The 15,402-nt window shown below is 40.2% G+C and overlaps 1 protein-coding gene across 2 annotated transcripts in view; it reads right to left on the reverse strand.

Annotated features, from left to right (window-relative positions):
* Window positions 1-15,402, reverse strand: part of RUNX2 (RUNX family transcription factor 2) — a 218,038-nt gene that overhangs the window by 111,527 nt on the left and 91,109 nt on the right. Inside the window, exons 3-4 of one of the 2 annotated variants that reach the window (XM_053602204.1) lie at window positions 13,679-14,037; window positions 4,711-4,867 (exon numbers count right to left, since the gene is read on the reverse strand). In XM_053602204.1, the coding sequence (XP_053458179.1) occupies window positions 4,711-4,867; window positions 13,679-14,037 (516 nt within the window). Of the gene's footprint in view, window positions 1-4,710; window positions 4,868-13,678; window positions 14,054-15,402 lie in introns of those variants that run through there. The other variant, XM_053602203.1, reaches the window with a different exon arrangement.

Here is a 15,402-nt window from a genome sequence, read left to right on the forward strand (position 1 = left end):
TGTTAGTTCCTAAAATCTATTTAAGACACACATCATTTGTTACTGAGTATATACAGTTTTAAGTCTCCTTGCCTATACTTTTCCAGGGCACAGGAGAAAAAAGAAAAGAAAGAAAAGACAGGAATCAGAAATTGGGAGTTGGAGGATTGAACAGGGAAAGATGAATGGTGATTAAAAACCTATTAACTGCCAGCCACCTCACATACATTATCTCACTGAATCCTCTCCACTTAGACTTATCCTCTTTTCACAAATGAAGATGCTGAGTGAAGCCCAGCAAGGCTTAGTAATTTACCCAGATTCAATTAGGATCTAAACTCAGGTCTTTCAGACACCAAAAATAATGCTTTTTTTTTAATCCTTCCACTTTGCCAGAAAACATTTTTCTTTTTTTAAGACAGTCTTACTTTGTCACCTTCGGTAGAGTGCCATGGCATCATAGCTCACAATTTCAAATTCTTGGGCTCATGCGATTCTTGTGCCTCAGCCTCCCAAGTAGCAGAGACTACAGGTGCCCACAACAGCTCCCAGCTACTTTTTTTTTTTTTTTATAGACAAGGTCTCGCTCTGGCTCAAACTGGTCTCAAACCTGGGCATTCAGGCAATCCACCCACCTCAGCCTCCTAGAGTGCTAGGATTATAGGTGTGAGCCACCACTCGAGGCCCAGAAAACATTTTTTTAAATGAATAGGTAATTTATTTGTGGATGTGTCCCAGTAAGCTCTATGTGTTGAATAAACAGTAAATATCCATGGACTAATGCAATATCTTAGCCAGAATAACTGAAAAATCTATTTTTAAAGTGTCACTGATATATCATATTTCTTCCATTATATATTGAATATTACATAGATTTAAGTAACTTAACTGGTTAAGAAAGGCTTTATTACAAACATTAAAGACTAACCAGAATGAACTAGCCAAGAGTCCAAACTTGTTAAAGAAAATTGAAAGTCTACAAAAACGGAGATTAGGAACTTGAATAGGAAGCCACTGCATCCAGGGTAGCACCTCAAAATAGTGGAAAGGTCTAAGTAAAACAGCCAAATCTCTAGATTTAAAGTTAATTTACATTAAAACATTTTGAAATGTCCTTTTGGATGGGATCAATGGTCCATGACTCAGGATTGCATTTCTAACAATGGTTCCAGGGGCAGTGTTTGGAAAACAGTTGTCTTCCATGGCACTAATCTTCATAAATCAAGGATATATCGAGATCTCAGTTATTGTTAATGTCTTTAAATAACCTGCCAGAGATACTGTCCATGGATTTATCTAAACTGGTTTGGGGAATATTTCTATTTTAAACCTTTACAACTTACTTAGGATGTTAAAAGTCATCTATGCCTCTCTCAAATTCAGGGAAACTCCTTATGTAGGAACAGACCAAATATAAAATTCAACTTTCAAGTATAAAGCATCTAAATGTTCAGAGCAGAGTCAGCATTCTATAAACTGCTTTTAAAAAGAGCTAGGTTTGGGGGAATTAACTATGGTCTTCCAAAATCAAATCTTAAGGATCAAGGTGTACTTTTAACAACTAAAACAAAAATCAAGGATGTTCCTTCCACTTCTTATTGTCCTGTCAGAAGAAATATGCATGTAATATTGAGGAAACTTTAAGAAATTAGTACTCAGCTTGGTAATTGGTTCTTTATCTTATTATAACAACACATTTCCTAAGTCAAATGTTTATGTGGGCATTCATAATTTCCTTGAATTAAAAAAAAATCCTAAATCCCATTTTTTAAAGACTTTCTCTAAATGATAAAAATGTAGGCTGCTAACTTAAAAATTCAAGCTCTTACTCAGGGAGCTAGCAATCATTAGATAACTAATTGTGTCATCCACAGTTCCAACTAATGCTGCAATATGTCAAGTCTTCTATCTTCTGAGAACTGTCATTGGTAGACAATCCCAATCTAGCCTGAGAGGCTTTCAGGAATAGTCAGAAGGGGTAATGCTTTAAGCTTGTAAACTAAAAGCAGCATGCTTGATGTCCAAAGAGAAGAAACACACTAGAAAAAATGTAAGGACCAAAGTCATTTTAAACACTTATGTTTAAAATACAAAGGAGAAAAAAGAAAAGACAACTAAAAGCCATAAGCCGCTTCTAACTACATGCAAGTTTCATTGATGCTTTACATTTATTCCAAAGCTCTTCCAAAGGTGTAGTCATAAGATGACCCACGAAGTCAAATAAATAGTGACAGGACTCCTTTATAATTCTAAGATTGTTTTCAATTTCTGAGAGTTTACATTTCTACCAGTGGAAAGGAAAAAAAGTGTACTATTTCAGGAATTTGGTGTTTTTTAATTTCTTAACACTACTGAAAATAGAAAATTTCAAAAGTTGGGAAAGAAAATACAATAGTAGCAGCATGTTGATCCAGACTTGATAACTCAAGAGAAATGAAGAAGTGTGAAAATCAAAGAGGAAACTGGTAAGAGTCTGTTATAAAGCAGGTCAGGTACAAAGGCAGGTTAAAGGATTTCCTGCCACTAAAAAAAATGACCCTCTTTTTCAGTATTATCTCTCCTCCATGTTCTCTGTCCTTTTTTCTTCTTCATTTCAGCTTCATATTACTGTTTCCTTTCATACCATATTAATATAGTGATATAAAAATCTATTATTAGTGATAAATCAATTTTTCTGTCTCTCTCCATCCATTCCCCCTAACTCCCATCTAAGTCTCGAAGACAAGTCTGGACCAATTTCTCCATCCTGCCTCTGGCAGCAGACTGTAGCATTTCAGATCCTCCACCAAGTCCCGGCTGCTTCAAAGGAAAAATCCTACTTTCTTCAGTTAAGATCATAAGAAATATAGGGGGAGGGGGTCAGCTCTGTTTGGACATAATTACACTTCATCAAAAGAAGCTTTCTTCATCTTCCATGCGTGAAAAGTCTGCAAGCAGTTAAGTCTGTCTTTTTTTTTTTAATATAAAAATTGCTATTTGGGAAACCAGCCAAAACTCAGAAAGCCAATATAGTAAAACAGTGCACACCCTTTGTTTCTCTTTGAAGTTTCTTAAATAAATATGTTGAGGATTTACAAAGTACACTATCACTTTGCCGTAGTTTCTACTCAAATTGATCAGAAAAAGTTATGCAGCATCTATATAACACAAAAAGCAAGATAAATGAAAACACTAGCTTGAATCTGTAAAGTTAAATTAAGTATAGCACCCAATCTTTTAAATACTCAAATTCATTACTCTAGTTAAAAAGAAAGTAATATTAGATAAGAGGAAAGATGCAATTCAGAGCATACAGGTAAATCATCATGCTCACATTTTTTCTCAATTCTTACTAGAAAAAAGAAGGAGAAACTCTTTCATTGTACAGTGGTCCTATATGAATAACTGAGAAAACAAAAGAATGAATATACACAAACACACACACTCCAAACCTAATCAGTCAAGAATGACATAGGATGTGTCTTTTAATGAAAGTAAACTTAAACTGATGCAGAGATAACCCCTTTAGTTTTGATTCTACCGGAGTCTCTGAGCCTCATTTTATTTCAAACAACCTTTCAGTGACAGTATCTCATTAGCATGAATTTTTTTTTTTAAAGTTAAAAAGTACAACTTCTTGGCTCTGTTCCTAGAAAGTAAACTAAAACTACTCATCGGAAACAGCTTTGCTTGAATTTCCCTTATCAAGTTTTTACAATGCTAATAATTTGACATCTGATCCAAACTAAAGAGCAATTATTAGACATGGTTTAAAATTGGTGCTTCTCATTTCCTAATTCAAAATTGGGTTGCAATGATTCCATAAGGTTTTATAATATATTTCACTTCAGTCCTGAAGTGGTCTATTTTCTCTCTTCTTATCAAAATATTTAAAATGAAAATATTAGATTCAATAAATAAATAGAAAAGCATAATACTTCTAATAAGTGAAAGACTAGTATAAGTCTCTCTGTAAAATAGCTAAATAAAATCCCTTGGCCTCCTTACAGATTTTTGCTAAAAACATTAACCCATTTATTAAACAGCTATGAAACCCTAAATAGTATCATTTTCTATTTATGATCTGCTTAAGGATTACTAATATTTGAACATGTCTCAGATGGTGAACATCCGTACACAGTGTGGATCAGAATCGGAGTCCTGATCATTCATCTGTCCAGGACATTCGTCATTCTAATATTAAGTCGTCATTCTAATATTAAGTAACACATTACTTATTCAAATAAAAGGTTTCTTAAAAAAACATGATTTTTAATAAATTCTTATTAGGAGAGTAAATTAAATCATAGGTAACATATGTGGTAAGTGAAGAGAGCACTATGCTAGTTGTCCTTGCTACAACTTAGAGCCAAATTGATATTATCAGGAAATTGATCCAATGCCTTCATTTTTCTTTCCCCCTTACCACTCAATTTACTCAGTTATTTGACTCCTCATAATTCAGAAGCTGATCCTGCAACTGTTCTTTTCTTTACTTTACATGCTCACAACCAGTGAGATCAGGAGCTAGTTCTTCTGAAAACATTGTTTGAATTTTCAATATCATAAAACAAATGAAAAAGGTCTGAGTGCTCAGAAAAACACTCAAATTCATCTGGATGTATTTAAATCAAATCTTCAGTAATTCTATTCAGAAAAAGAAGGTGCTGATTTGTACACAGACTGGTCCACATTTCATCATAAATTCGAATGTGTTTATTCCATTATCAGTATTAAAAGTCAGAGACCTACCTCGTCCACTCCGGCCCACAAATCTCAGATCGTTGAACCTTGCTACTTGGTTTTTCATGACAGCAGACGCATTCCGGAGCTCAGCAGAATAATTTTCATCATTACCAGCCATGACAGTAACCACAGTCCCATCTGGTACCTCTCCAAGGGCTACCACCTACATAAAACAGGAAACACAGCAGCAATAATGGCACATCAGAAAAGCTTAAACACTGAGAATATTCTCATTGTAAGTGATATGTCTTAGGAGGACTTAGTGCTCTAGTCCAGTAACGGTAGACAGGCATGAAGTATCTGTATATAGGTTATGATGCTACTTCAAACAGACCAATGTTTCAGGGTCCACCCATTTCAAAGGCTGGCAAAAATTTCCTTCATCTGTTGTTGGATTCTGTACAGAATATATGTACTTTTTTATTAAATCCTCGCGTTAGGTTGTCCATAGGAATTATGCCACAGAAGGAAGGCTGATACCCCATCTGCACGTTGTATCCTACAGGTTAAAACATCACCTATCTGCAATCCTCCTCTCAGGAAGAGCTCTGAGATATGATCTCATCCAGATCACAGGCCAAAAACTAGCAAGTCTGGTCAGCTCTATGAAAGAAAACTTTCAGGTGAAACCCTGGAGTTCCTGACTACATATAGCCCTAGATATGGTGTAGTCTAGATGTAATCTCCTTCCTTTGGGCTAGAAATTTAGTTTTCAATGATGCTATATTTACTAAATGCCCACTCTGCGCTGGGACCCAAGGGTTATCCAGAGGCGTCAAGCAACTTATGAAGTGTAGGATAAAGATATATACCAGGCTGAAAACGATCAATGACAAATGAAAAGCATAGACAAGGCGTATATACCTTTAGCCACACTTTTGTCTTGTCCTATCTGTCACCATAAAATAACACATTTGCCACCTTAATCTTCAATAGTTAATCTTAATTCAATCAAGTACAGATTCAGAATAATCAGTCTTTGAGACTAACAAACAAATTCTCTGCTCCAACACTAGATATCAGACTTTAACTTGGGTCAGCTAACTTGTAAATAAATGTGTGCCTCTGATTAACACCAAACCTGGTAAGGGAATGCTTTTGTAGACGCTTCACTGTCATATACTAAATATACTATTCTTAATTCACTACCAAGATCCTGTCCCTTAGTAACAATCCTTTCTCTTAACTAACTTCCAGGAGCCTATGTTCAGATTATTTCCATCTCTTCCTTGTACTACTTCCAGACACCCATGTGATAACCAAGCAATCGCCCTGGCTAAAGTAGCCCCCTATTCTCTGGCAATAACCCCTGTCCATTTGCCTGTCTGGTAAACTTTCCATTTATCTTTTTCTGCTTCTCGTGCTATTCCCTCCTTTGTCAAGATTTTCATAAGACAAATCTAAGCATTTAATTCCATGTTTCAAATACACTTGGTATATACTCTCATTAAAGTAGATTTCTTACAGTGTGATAGAACATAAACTATACCTATAGCTTAAGGCTGAATTTCCCTGATCCATGAACCTTCCACTACATCTTCTCCTTCAGCCAAGAAAACAACCAAACAAATGAAAAACCTGTCAATATTTCTGTCACCCTTAACTTTTCTCTTAGGCTGTTTCTCAGTTCCATTCCTTCTATTTGGCTATTTGTTATTCAACTCAAAATCACTAAGCTTTTCTTATTTAACCCACTTTCCACAGCATCTCATTATACTCAAGTGATTCACATTTCAATGTACATATATGAATGACCGTCTTCTACTTTTTATATACTAGCCCAAAGCTAAAAGACTCACTCCTAGGAGTCCAGATTGTATTAGTTTAGAAACTATGCAAGAAGGGGATCTTCATCCCATCTGTCTTGTTTGCTACTACATGCCCAGCTCCCAACACAGTGACCAGCACATAGTAAGTACTTAATAAACATTTTTGAAATAAATAAATAAAATAGCTCCGTAAAACGCCACACTTTCCCTGGCCAGAAGCTTGTGGGGCTACCACCTAAAACTGTAAGAGAGAGAACCAGTTAAAGGATGAAGTCAGCATCTGGTGCTATCAGTGATGTGCCCTTGCTCCAAATTAGTTTTCTGACAACTTTTGCCATCGTAGAGGAGAGAGGGAATCATGCAGACTACTCATTACCTGCAGTATATAGCTATTCTCAGTCTAAGAAGTCTACTAGATCAAGAGCAAATCCCTTGAGGATAATACTTCCTCCCTGCATACTTAATCTAGTACTCTTGAGTGGCTACTGATTACGGGTAATGCTATACTCCTGATGAAGGAATGTGCTTTTCAATTTTTCAAACTCACAATGCCAAAAATATGAACATTTGAAAGTACTGAAATAATTTACTACATTTGCCAATATTCAGCTGAATGTTTGAGATTTTGCACACTCAGCATACTGGGTTTTAACACCTGCTGTGTAGCTATGTCAAAGAAAATATGGAACCAGTAGGCATATTAGTAAAGGCATGAGAAAAGCTAACCTATTTAGAAAATAAGGAATACACTAAAAAACAAGAAGCTCCACTTTTTCCCCACTTCTGCTACATATCTACCATGACCTCACACAAATAACTTCATTTCCAGAAACCACAGTTTTCCGATATAAATTAGAAATAATATTTTAAGTCGGAAAAAATAGAGAAGATGCTATATAAGTATGGAGTGTAATTATAATGATGTACTTTTTGTGAGATAAATAAGGTAAAATAGTGTTGTATTCCAAGTATACTGTCTGCTAAACATAGCCTTTATTTATAAGCACCCTTACGGCATAAATACCAGTATGTAATTCTTTACTTCAAGTCCTGAGATGTTCTTTGGTGTTGTTGAAAGATATAGAATGACTGCTTGTGGGTTTCACTCCAGTCTGGCTAAATTTCAGGAAAAAAAAAAATAAAGAAATATGCCCCAATCGAAAGTTTTCAAGAGCTCTGGGACATTATTATTTTACTGCATATTTTTAACATAATAGATTTTTTTTAGTTAGAAAAAAAGGAAAATTGATTCAATATGGGAAAATATGAAATAAAAGATCCCTAAGAGTGAAATACATAAATCCATTTTACTATGCTTAAGCAGCATAATAATGACCATTTTAAATATTGGTGTTTTACATAGCACATTTGAGAAAACAAATAGATAATCACAAGCTGTATGGCTGTCCTATGAGGCCTAGAACAAGGCCTAAAAAAAATGCTAATGTGACATAGTAATAACCTTTCCTAGTAAGGTGAAACTGTAGTTTAATGGCTAAATATATTGATTTTTTCTTCTGCTATTCACTCTACCAAATCAGATCACCCAGTGTTTTTCTGAAAGTGTGTGTTGAGGAGTGAGGGGGTGAGTACTGTATTTGACTTTATATCAATCAGAAGTGTAATTATATATTTGAGTGTTTTTAAAAAGCAGATCACTGAAACTAAAAAGTTTCCCTTGGAGATTCTGATCTGTGTTTATTCAAAAGAAAACCAAAAGAATCAAGAAATTTTTACACATTTCATCTGTACCAAACCCAAGCAATGGAAAAACATTTTAGAGGGTAAAGCGCAGTCAAAAATCGCTCTTTAACTAGTTACGGATAAGCAGAAATTAAAATTTGTTTCTATACTATCCAATACAAAAGCCCTGCTCTGCAAAGAATAATTTGTGATGAAACCTTAATAATAACATTTCTAGGTGTTTTTAAAATATAAAATCTACAAAACAAAGAAACCTCATGGAAAAGGGAGAAGTAACTTTCTGTACTGACATTTCAGAATAAAGAAGTTCCTTTATTTAGCCCACCTTGCTATAACTAGCATTTAAATCACATGATATGTAGCTTGTACAAAATAAAGTAAAAGGATATTTGACTCTAGCAATGCTATTGAAATTTTGTGTGAGAGTCCTTATAACTAAAACTAATCACTCTGAAAGAGGAGCAATGGAGAACTAACTCAGACCCTTAAAATTGTTTCTGTGACTTTATTATATGAAAATTAAAATTGCCCAGGACATTCGCATGAACAGAAGTCTGTTTTTATCTAATCAATTACTCCTACAGTCCAACATTATTTGGCACATTGTATTTGTAGTATAAATAAACTATAATAATTTTTCAAGATAGAACTGGTCAAATGTTTCTTTGTAGTAAAAAGAGACAGTAATGACAAAAAGCAAAAATGTTATTCCTATGGTATTATTTAAAGAAATCTTTAAATAAACTACCAAAAGTTTTCAACAAATATTAGAGTTAATTTTTTTCTTTTGAGACAGTCTTACTCCATCGCCTAGGTAGAGTGCAGTGGTATCATCATGGCTCACAGCAACCTCAAACTCCTGGGCTCAAGGGCTCCTCCTGCCTCAGCCTCCCAAGCAGCTAAGACTACAGGCGCCATGCCCCAATAATTTTTCTATTTTTGGTAGAAGCAGGTGTCTCATTTTTGCTCAGGCTGGTCTTAAACTCCTGACCTCAAGTGATCTTCCCCACTCGGCCTCCCAGAATGCTGGGATTATAGGGGTGAGCCACCACACCCTGTCAATTTTTATAATTTAACCCACATTTTTGGAAAAACCAAATGGAATTTAAAAGAAAAAAATAAATATAATACAGGGTGGCTATAAAGTTCATGTGCAATCTTTATGGCCACCCTGTGCATCATTTTATATTTTTTAATATATGCTAAAGAAAAAAATTTGATAGAAATTATTTCAATTGAACCCAACAATTCATATGCCATATATCAAGATGATCCAGATCATCTAATAATGATGATTCTGGAATTTTGAAAGGATACTAACATTTAGTAATGCTAAAGTGGGAAATAATGAAAGATATCTACCATACCTTTTTCAAATATGTTTCTAAAATGTTTAAAATATGTATTTTGATCTAAAATTATTTCTTCTAATAACCTTACCAATAACTTTTATTCAATCCTAAAATATTTAACTTTAAATATTTTTATTTCATTTAAAAGCATAAGACAAAAATGTATTTGTCTTTATATAATTTGAAATCTATTGATTGACATAGTTTTGCTTAACAACTTGCATTGGGCTTAGTAAGGATTTAATAGTCTTAATAACCTATTTCCCCTTGTTGAGGTAACATTAGATTTAAAAAGACGCAAACAAAATCTGATTACTAAATGCATAAGAAAAATACAACTCAGTAGTGTCAAGTATTTATTAGTTGCAGGCTTATTTTTTGAAGAAAAATGTACAATGATGTCAAAAAATTATTTTCAAGTAGAAATTGCTCCATCATTTTGAAACTCTCCTTTTGACAAATACCGAAAGGTATTATTAAAGATACAGAATTAGCTATGAGTACCAGATCATATATCTAAAAATATATTTTCTTTCTTTAACACTGCCAGAAAAACATATGATACTGGTAAATATATATAGTCCAGTGTTCTCTAACTTAAAACAGAACGATAGACTTGCACTACTTTTAGTTTTAAAATATACATCTGGACGTAAAATTTCTGCATAGTGTTTCAACTTGAAGCTATTTAAAGCAACTGAGTTATAAACTCTAAACAACAGGCTTCACAGTGGAAATGCTGACAGACCCCTAACCAGTGTGCTACTGGATGCAGAATTGACATGTTTTCCCCACTATTTCTACTTGATTATCAGCTAATGAGCTGAATTTGCAAATTGCTTCTTTGTCACTAGAATAATCTGGGACAGAAAGGGCATGGGATCCTCTAATAGTAGGTCTTAACTATTTTAAGCTTTTAGTGAGATACACCTGAAAGAATGTTAAAAATATTTATTTCCATTTCCTTGACACCTGGGAGGACTGAACATTGCAAAACTGCAGAACTTTGTTAAAAATACAATGCTAATAAACAACTTCACATAAAATATACTAGCTGTTTTTGCATTTTTACATATCAAGTATAAATAATTTTTATATAATCTCAACACGAGATCAGATGAATACTAATAACCTCTTAATGCAATACACTGTCAATATCATGTTGAAGCGCTATTTTAAATTAAAATATTAAAACAGTCTATTGAATTCATTTCTAACTCTCTGCAGTATAGAGTTCAATGGCACAGACATAAAATATGGCCTCAATAAATATTGTATTGATTTGAATACCAGACTTCTTAACAATTAAGTTTGGGGGGTGTGTGTGCTTTCGAATGCATTTACCTATCTGTTATCTACCCAACAACACTATAATTTATTTTTTACATAGCTCTAAACATGATAGCCAAACTGCTGTCACCACTTTTAAAACCAAGACTATAATATTTCTTCATTGCAGATGTATTTGATTATAATGCAAGAGTGTAGAAATCCAGTGCTCTCAGGCTTTTATTCCAAAAGTAAGGTAAAGAGAGGCTATTTTTATACCATTCAAATAAAAATAATAAAAATTTATTGTCAAAAACTAGATGTTCCAAATATCTATAGTTTTTTTTTTCAGCATAAAAACAAAACCTATATTGAATGGATGTGGATCTCACCTGTCACCCATTTTTTGAATTCTGTTGAACACAGTTATGGGGTGGGAAGACATTGAAAGTCAGGTTTTAGGCTAACTCAATTCAGTATTCAATTAATGTGAATTCAAAGACTCAATTTAATATGGTCTTGCGTTATCTATGGTTAGTTGACTGATTAAAATAACAAAAATATACTCTGTAATTAACAAGTATGATTAAGAGCAAAGAACAAAATTTATTTCCAAGTAATTCTAAAAGGATAGTAGTAAGAAAACTTAGATAATAATCAAATTATCTGAGACTATCTTAAACTAAATTGTATTTTTTCTTTATGCCAAAAATATCTTTTCCATCCTAAATACTCATGCTCAAAATCAATTCAGCATCATAAATATAAAATAATAGCCCAAGACAGACCTTAACGGTATATTAATATCTAAATATTTCAATTACCTGAATATCTAAATAGCTTTTAAATGCAAGCACCTATCTTTATGTTTTCACAAATTACGACGTGTGGCATTTTATAGGCAAAATATCTACTTATTTCTAGTTTTGGCTATTTCACCCAGGTTTCTTTGGCTTTTTGTTTTTTGGCTTTTGGAGTTGGGAGGACGGCATTGGGAACAAACTTCCACCCTCATATAAGGCTAAGTATAAAATTCTGGGCCCATTGTAAAAGATATCTCTGGTACAGAAATTTAAATTTGTACAACTCACATATATCCTGAGCTTTTCCTATTTCAAGGAAGAAAACATTAACCTACAAAATGGGTGGTTAATAAAAGAAGAAATGTGACGGTTAAAAAAATTTCTAGGGCCAACTGCAAAATGAAACTTGCCCCAGAATGCAACATCCCCTTTCCACAGCAATTCATGATTTCTGTGCTGATACAAGACCCAGAGAGATAACCAGCTCTAATTGACCCGTACTCCTTTCTTTCCACCCGCCCACACATAGACTCTGAATTGGTGCGTGGGGTAGAGGGTGATCAACAACTGGGACCTGCCAGTGGCCCGTGGGAGTTTGGCCCCAGGGTCCACAGTGGAGGATCTGGTAAGATTCTTCCTTTTCCCTCCAAGGCCTCGCTTGCCCTGCTCTCCACAGATCTCAGAACCCAGGGGACCCAGACCCCCCCCCCACCCAGGTTCAGAGGCTAGAAAGGGCCGGTGGGGTCTTTCTGAGAGTGCTGATCTCCACCTGTGGCTCTCCACCTCCTCCATCCCTGACCTCTAGTTCCTCGGGTCCCCATCTGTCCACTGCGCGCCCGGCCCCAGGGGCACCACATCTCCCCCCGGCGAGGGCTTCCCCGGGAAATCCAGATCGAGTTACCGAGACCCCCTCGGGCTCCAGAACGTGCACCCTCAACCTGCTGCCTGGGACTCCAGCTGCTGCCACCCGCCCTCAAACTAACGCGCCGCCGGGCAGAGGAGGCCGCAGAACGCGCCGCGAAGCTCCCTCCCTCTGTGCCCAGGCCACCGGCAGGAGCCTCCCACCACCTTTCAGAAGCAGGAGAGGCCTTTGGGATTTACGTCCTCTAAAAATAATAATAAAGCAAATCTGCAAAATTTCACCTCAGTTTTTAAGTCCGGGGACCCGAAGTTGTTCCACAGGTTTCTTTTCCTCCTCCCGCCCAGGCGAGGCGGGGAGCTTAGTCCCTGCCCCGAGACGCCGCTCGGGCCCCTGCCCTCCGCCCCCGGCCCACTCCTCCTGGCACTCGAGGGTCCAGCGCTCGGGGACCCCCGGAGCCTCCGCGCCTCGCGGCGCTCGGAAACGCTGGCGGCCCCGCCTTCCTCTCGGTAACGGGAACTGGCGCGGGTCAGCGAACCCAGCAAACACTCCGGCCCTGACACCCCCGGAGTCTCTAGGTTTATCTGGAACCCTCCTGGTTGCGGGTAATGCGGCCCACGAGCGAAGCCAGCACGTGGCGCCCAACTCCGGGAGCCATCGCACTGCACCGGCACCCCGCGCACACCGACCCCCAGCCCGCCCGAGGCCGGTCAGGGAGGGGGACCCGCCGTGGGGCGTCTGGCCGAAGGGGGCCGGTGGGTGGGCGGATGCAGAAGCCCTGAGAGAGACGGCTCCGGGCTGCAACGGTGGGGCCCGGCCAAGATGCCGGGGGAGATGGGCGCTTCCCGGGAGACCTTGTGGGGATCCTCGGCCGTGGGGAAGGGGGCGTGTGCAGCAAGTGGGGCACCTCGGAGATCCGGGGGAGGGGGTGACAGTGCACGGAGGTGAGTTAGAACAGCGACCGGGACTTGAGGGGTGATGAACTGGTAAGGGGGACAAGGGCTGAGGATGGGATGCCTGCGGGCACAGGTGGAAAAGAGAGGGATTTGCGCGAGGGCATCCGGAGGGAAAGGGGCAGCCTGGGGGTTCCCGGGTCAGAGCCACCCAGACAAGAGGTCCCGGAGGCCATCCCGGTCCGAGACACCGTGGACTTAAAGACTCTGGCTGGCAAGTTCCGCAGTGCCTGGCCGGGGGCGGGGGGCGGCCGTAGCCTCTTACCTTGAAGGCCACGGGCAGGGTCTTGTTGCAGCGCCAGTGCGAGGGTAGCACTGAGCACAGGAAGTTGGGGCTGTCAGTGCGGACGAGTTCGGCCGGGTGGTCAGCGATGATCTCCACCATGGTGCGGTTATCGTGCGGCGGCCGCAGCCGGGGCACAGCCGCTGCCGCCGCCGCCGCCGCCGCCGCTGCCGCTGCCGCCGCCGCGGCCGCCTCCTGTTGCTGCTGCTGCTGCTGCTGTTGCTGCTGCTGTTGCTGCTGCTGTTGCTGCTGTTGTGCAGCCACCACCGGGCTCAGGTCGCTCATTTTGCCGGGCTGCAGGCTGCTGGAGGGGGGGCTGAAGCGCCGGCTGGTGCTCGGATCTACGGGAATACGCATCACAACAGCCACAAGTTAGCGAAGTGGCCGGGGGAGGGGGAGGAGGGTGGAAATGAGGGGCGAGGAGGAAATTGGGGGGGTGGAGGCGAGACGGGGGGAAAGGGGATGGAGGTGATGGGGCTGAGGAGGTGAGAAATCAAGTTCGATAAAGTCAAGTGCGGGGCAGAGTCTGATGGGAGCCAGCGGTGACGGTGCGGAGTAGTCGGGTCGGCGGGTAGGGAGCCCCCGGAGACGAAAGATCTTTGCCGGAGCCTTTGGAACACCCCGGGTGGCAGCTGCGAACGGGCGCGGGGGTGTGTTTGGCCAGGGGAGGCAGGGAGCTTGAGTTTGCCGCGTGGAGTGGGGTCCCTCGGGGCACCACGTCCTGGGTGCGCTGGCGCCCCCTCCCAGTTTGAGTCCGGTGGCGAGACCGCGTGGGTTCAGCAGTCCAGCCCCGAGGCCGGCATTGCCACTCGCTGCCCGCCACCGCCGCGCGGTGAGCTGCTACCCAGCTGCAGGCGTCCGCGCCTCCGCCCTCCGGTGCCCGCCGCCTCCGCGGCGGTCGCCGCTCCCCCCGCGCCGGCTGAGCTCTCAGATTCCTCCTGCGGCGGCTGCCGGCCGGACTCCCCGGCTCGGTTCCTTCCTTTCCCTTCTTTTCTTCTCGTCTTCTCACCGCCACCTCTTGCATCCACTGCCTTCTGCTTTGCAAAGCTCCCCTGTCCCTCGCTCTTCAAGGTACTCAGGAGGTAAGTTGCAGGCAGCGGATCTCGGGGCAACGGATCCCGAGTCTGCGAATCGCAGCCGCTGCCGCCGCCCGCCGGCCATGAGAAGGAGCCCCCAGCGAGCGGTGCGCAGCTTCCGAAGCCCAGAGAGGCGGCTTCAGTCTAGGGGATCTTGCCTTGTGCCTTTTGCTCCCCCAGCCCTAAGACAAGGAACCCCCCTCTTGGTCGGAAGAGGTTGAGGCTGAAACACCAGAAAGCCTCCAGCTGATCTGACTGTCGTTATTTTTCGTTGTAACTTCAAGAGAGGAGGAAGGAAAATTCTTGAACGTCTGTGCTCACTTCTCAACACTCTGCACCCTCCCACTCCCACCCCCAACCTCTGCCGGAGCGGCTCCGGGGAAAAAGAAAGATTTTGCAGGGTTTGGGTGATTTTTGTCTTAAGTGACTCAAAAAATGGGGGAGGGGAAGACTAGTCAAAATAGTTTTTAAAAATAAAAGTGGATGGCTGGACACATATATTCAATTTTGCCATTCTTAGACAACAAGGATTAATTTTTTTTAAGGTCTAGAAAACTGTCAGCTTGATGATTAAGGTTGCAAAAAACCTTGCTGGGGAAAAATCCCAGCAGTTTTCCATTAATTGCAATC

This window comes from Nycticebus coucang, chromosome 9 (assembly GCF_027406575.1).
Source record: "Nycticebus coucang isolate mNycCou1 chromosome 9, mNycCou1.pri, whole genome shotgun sequence".
Taxonomy (NCBI): Eukaryota; Metazoa; Chordata; class Mammalia; order Primates; family Lorisidae; genus Nycticebus; species Nycticebus coucang.